At 47.4% G+C, this 4,611-nt stretch overlaps 1 protein-coding gene across 3 annotated transcripts in view; it reads right to left on the bottom strand.

Moving 5' to 3' along the window:
- Positions 1-4,611, bottom strand: part of MYNN (myoneurin) — a 23,925-nt gene that overhangs the window by 2,106 nt on the left and 17,208 nt on the right. For all 3 annotated transcript variants that reach the window (XM_019503266.1, XM_019503265.1, XM_019503267.1), the window contains exons 4-7: positions 2,447-2,606; positions 1,674-1,852; positions 1,237-1,320; positions 524-610 (exon numbers count right to left, since the gene is read on the bottom strand). In XM_019503266.1, coding sequence (XP_019358811.1) covers positions 524-610; positions 1,237-1,320; positions 1,674-1,852; positions 2,447-2,606 — 510 coding nt within the window. The remainder of the gene's footprint in view (positions 1-523; positions 611-1,236; positions 1,321-1,673; positions 1,853-2,446; positions 2,607-4,611) is intronic.

The raw sequence follows: 4,611 nt of genomic DNA, 5'->3' as shown, positions 1-4,611 counted from the left end.
AATGGGCAGTCTACCCTCGCTCCACACACAAGTCTGGGGGAGCACATGCCCCCCATGCTTCCCCTGGAGTGCACGCAGCGTTGGGAGCCACTCCCTCCCTTCCATTCCCCTCCCACACCCCCCTGAATGAGCCACCTGTGGCTCCATCCTGTGTGCCCTGTCCCAGCTGGGCAGTGCCTTCCCTAGCCCCACTCCCTCCTTCACTGTGAGGGCCTTGATCTGCTCCCTCCACAGACTTACTGGCTGGATGCTGCTCTCCAAGCTGACAGGCTACATATTGGCAATCAGATCAGTATTGGCCAGTATGGCTGGTTAATAATCGGCCATCAGTATTGGCCAAAAAAATCTTTATTGGTGCACCCCTAATTTTTTCAGTTGTTATCATATGAAAAGTCTGGCTGCCATTAAAGCAAAGATCCCAGAGACGTCTTTCCTTTTCTGACTTGGCTGGCTGCATTTAGACTGAAATTCTCATCACTGTATGCACTTTACTTTGCTTCCATTTTTAAAAGAAAACACTCACCTGTGTGAACTTTTGTTTTGTGCTTCTTCAGGTTTTTTATATCTGTGTAAGAATTTCCACACAATTCACAGATAAATGGTCTTTCTCCTGAAAAATGGTTTGATGGTTACAATAATTTACAGAGACGATTTCTAAAGTGTCTAAGACAGTAAGAAAATAACTACTACTCAGTTTTTAACAGCTTTGTGAACTAAATCTTTTTTTAAAAAGTATTCAAGGTGAATGCTTTCCAAGCAATGCTAGATGAAAGCAGTGACTGACGCTGCTGTTTAAATCAAATCAAGGCAAGACACGAACAAAGCTCTTTGCCTAAATGTTTGTTTGAAAACTAAAATTCTCAACCATGGACATTGTTCTTAATATTACTGCAGTTCTCATGTGAATTTGATGGTACAGTAAAATACCTCCAGGGCAGGATCGTAATATCAGTTTTCCTTGGGGCGGCAGGGGGAGGGTGGGTGAGAGAGAGAGTGTATAGACAGGCAGACTCATGATAAAGAGATTCCAACTCCAGCCCTGCCAAAGAGTCAGTATCTTAGGTGTACAAGAGTTTAAAAATAAAAAAGGTATCTAATCAATTTTAAACTTAATACATAGGTACCTATGAGAACCCTATTATGTCTCCTGTATAGCCCACTATTCCTATTTTAAATGTTAAGATATATGTAGAAAAAATATTCCCAGCTGAGGAAGTGACCTGCCTTGAAACTTACCTGTATGGGAACGAAAGTGTTTGTTAAGCTCGCCTGAGGAAATAAAACTCTTGCCACAAATGCCGCATATATACGGTTTCTCTCCTAAAGGAAACACAAAAAGCTGGTTATTCTGCTATACAGACACATAGATAAAGTATAAATGACTCCATTTAACATGCAAGGGTCTGAAAGCCCCCTAAACCACAGGGACAACTTTGATTTCTGCCACTTTGAAGTCTTGAGGGGAACACGCAAGCACTGAGCTGCTGGGTGACTCTGGTGCTTTCTCCTGCACAAGTCCAACTCTTACCAATGCAGACTCCAAAACTCCACTTGCTCCAGTTCTAATCTAGGGACTCCCACTGTTACTAGCAACTTATTTCATCTTGTCAACTCGGCCACCCCTTCTCCTAGCCCAATTCTGGCCCGTTGCCTTGCCATCCCACTCCCCTTACCTGTGTGCTTTCTGGAGTGGGTGATAAGAGAACTAGAGACTGCAAATGCCTTCCCGCAGGTATCGCACACATACGGCTTCTCACCCGTGTGGCGCCGCACATGGTACGTGAGTGTGCTGGCTTGAGCAAACCTCTGGCCACACCTGTCACACACGTAAGGCTTCTCCCCACTGTGCTTCCTGTGAACAGACATGCAACTGGGTAATCCCATGCAAGAGAAGAGTCATGCAGTTAAAGCAACCCTGCATCCCCCCAAGTGAGGGCCTTACTCCTCAAATTCTACACAGTGATAACGTGTGGCCTATCAGAAGAAAGATTCAAGTCTGATTCTCAAGTGGAGCTGTCTCTCTCCTGGGCCCACTCTAATTGCCAATGTCAGTAGAAAGGGTCCCAATGATTTTACTTGCTGCTGAATCAAGTTGAGGGCCTGGGATAAGCAATGGGTCAGTTCTGGGAATGAGGGAAGCGTTCTGTCAATATAACATGAAAGCTATCAGCACCACTAAAGGATGTTCTGTACACTCTACCGACAGTGTGCTCTTGCTAATCCAGCAACGGGAGACGAAGGGCAACAGGAGATCTAGCCTTGCCACAGGGCACTCTCAATCACAGGCTGGGGGAAGGAAGAGAATGCAGGCTGAGAGCAGGAATACTGGCCCCCCAAATGCTGAAGTTCAGGCATGAGCAGCTGCACTGGAGTCTGTTCTTGCCATACGTTACACTGGCTGCATTCACAGCTGTTGGGCTCTAGTCTGGTTAGTGCTCTGACCCACCTGGCATGGATCTTTAGGTTGCTCGATGTTGCAAACTGCAGATTGCACACATCACACTTGTATGGTTTCTCCTCGCCGTGATGCATCCGACTGTGGAAAACCAGCTGGCATTTCTGGGCAAAACCTTTGTCGCATAGTTCACATTTGTATGGCTTCTCTCCTAGAAAGGAAATAAAAAATCCTTTTACTACTCTCCTCTGTAAATGAAAATGCTGTTCCTTTCCTTTTCCAAATCACAGGTCCCTAGTCCAGTGCTGCTTGTTAAATGCTCCCCATGCAGCACCTAACAACCAACCAGCTGAAACTAGGTATTGGGTAACTAGTAGTAGAACAGGTAAAAGCAAGAAAGTTAACACGTTACTGGAGGGTTTTTTTAACTTGCAATAAATTGTGTCTTTCTACAATGAATTTTAGAATGCTAGCACTGAACTCTTGATAGAGAATCTTTTTAACTTCTTGGCCAAGAATAATTATGCAAAATTCTAGATGTTAGTGATCAAAAGAACCCATTAAATCATCTAGTCTCTCTGGATGATTTTTCTTTAGTGTCTGTTGCATGACACTAACAGTGGTTCCACAGAGAAAAAGGACCAGCAGCTTACTTTTAATTCCAAGAAAGAGACTAGAATAAGTGATCAACCCATCAATCTGTGAGCAGTAAGAAGGTAAGTGATTAAATCGTGCCACAGCAGATTTATCAAGAACAAGTCCTGTTACATCAACCTCATTTTCTTTTATGACAAGGTGTGGCAGGACACCTTTGGTGCCTGCCACTTTAAGGGCCTGAGCAGGCTGTGAGGCAGCCTGCAGGAGACTGCAGAGCCAATCAGGCTGTCACATGACAGCCAGCTGGCCGCCTGATTGGAGCTGGGCTGCAGAGCCTCAGCATAACAGCAGGCCCTGAGAAGCAAAGCCTCCTTGCTGCAGGAATACCACCGACGTAGGACTACCAGTCTGTGATCTGTTGCTCCCAGGAACAACTGGCAGTCTAGGATAGGAACTATGGGGATGGAGGAGGATCCTAGAAACCTGAAGGGCCTAAGGAAGAGCTAGGCCAGCTGAGGAAAGGGCTCACAGCTTATGGGCCTACACACAGGGGCAAGGCAAGCCCCTGATTAGAACTGGCTGGGGTGGAGGCTGGAGCTCGGGTGAGCCCAGCTGAGACCTGGCAGGGGAAATACCAAGACCACTAAGGCAGTTTTCCTAGGGACCGGGGCTAGCTGCTTTTCTGGCGGGGGTAGTACCCGCAGAGGTAATATGTAATTACCCTCCCACTTTCATTTCCAGTGAGAAGATCTTGACTTTGTCCACTTCATGGAAATGGGAGACTTTTCTCTAGCTTGCTCCTGTGACCATATAGTTGAGGGCAAGCGAAACTCAGGGGCATCCAAGCCTCTGGACCTGGATCTGCACATAGGATGCTCTCCAAATGACTTGGAAACATCTGAAGCCCCAGGTGGGGTGGAGGATGTTTGCCAGTAGTAGGGTCATATATGGTTCCTGAATGACTCGCCTATTTGGATTTGGTTTGGCTTGGAACTCTAAATTTATTTTATTTATTTTTTTTAAGGAAAAGTGATGGGCTGCCCCATATAAGATCTCTGGGGCTTTACACAAGCCCAGTAAGAGGTGGCTGTTTATGGTGGAGCCCAGAGAGGGACTCCTGTGGAATATGAGGATCGGCTGTCGCTGCACTGAGCCGATCCCGACTGGTCCAGGCTGGGACCAGGGCCCTTGTGGCTGAAGGGCAAGCATGCCCACAGTAAGGGGCAGATCAGGGTTGCAGAGAGCTATCTGGCACCTTGACTGGCTTGGAGGCAGGGTCAGAGCCTAGAGAGGGTGAAGGGCCCTTAGATGGGGGTCATCATGGCCAAAGGGAAGATGGGCTCAGCTGGACAGTGGGCTGTGATGAAGGAGGCTGAAGCACAGACTCTGGATGGGAGGCATCCAATGAGGGGTCTGGAGAACTGGGGCCAGATGAGGGAGCCAGCAGATGAAGGCTGCAATAGAGGGCCTAGGGGAGACAGCAGCCCAGGTACAACATATTGGAGCCCAGTGAAAATAAGACCAGGGCAGGTAGACCTGCACTGGTCCTTGGGAATGACCTATAACTACACTCTGCTGGGAAGGATGGTGTGGTGGCGCTGCCAGTGGTGGGGCAGTCC

Source organism: Gavialis gangeticus, unplaced genomic scaffold, assembly GCF_001723915.1.
Source record: "Gavialis gangeticus isolate Ggan-Ray unplaced genomic scaffold, GavGan_comp1, whole genome shotgun sequence".
Classification (NCBI taxonomy): Eukaryota; Metazoa; Chordata; order Crocodylia; family Gavialidae; genus Gavialis; species Gavialis gangeticus.
The sequence above is the reverse complement of the archived record's forward strand: the minus strand, read 5'-3'. Positions and strand labels throughout refer to the sequence as shown.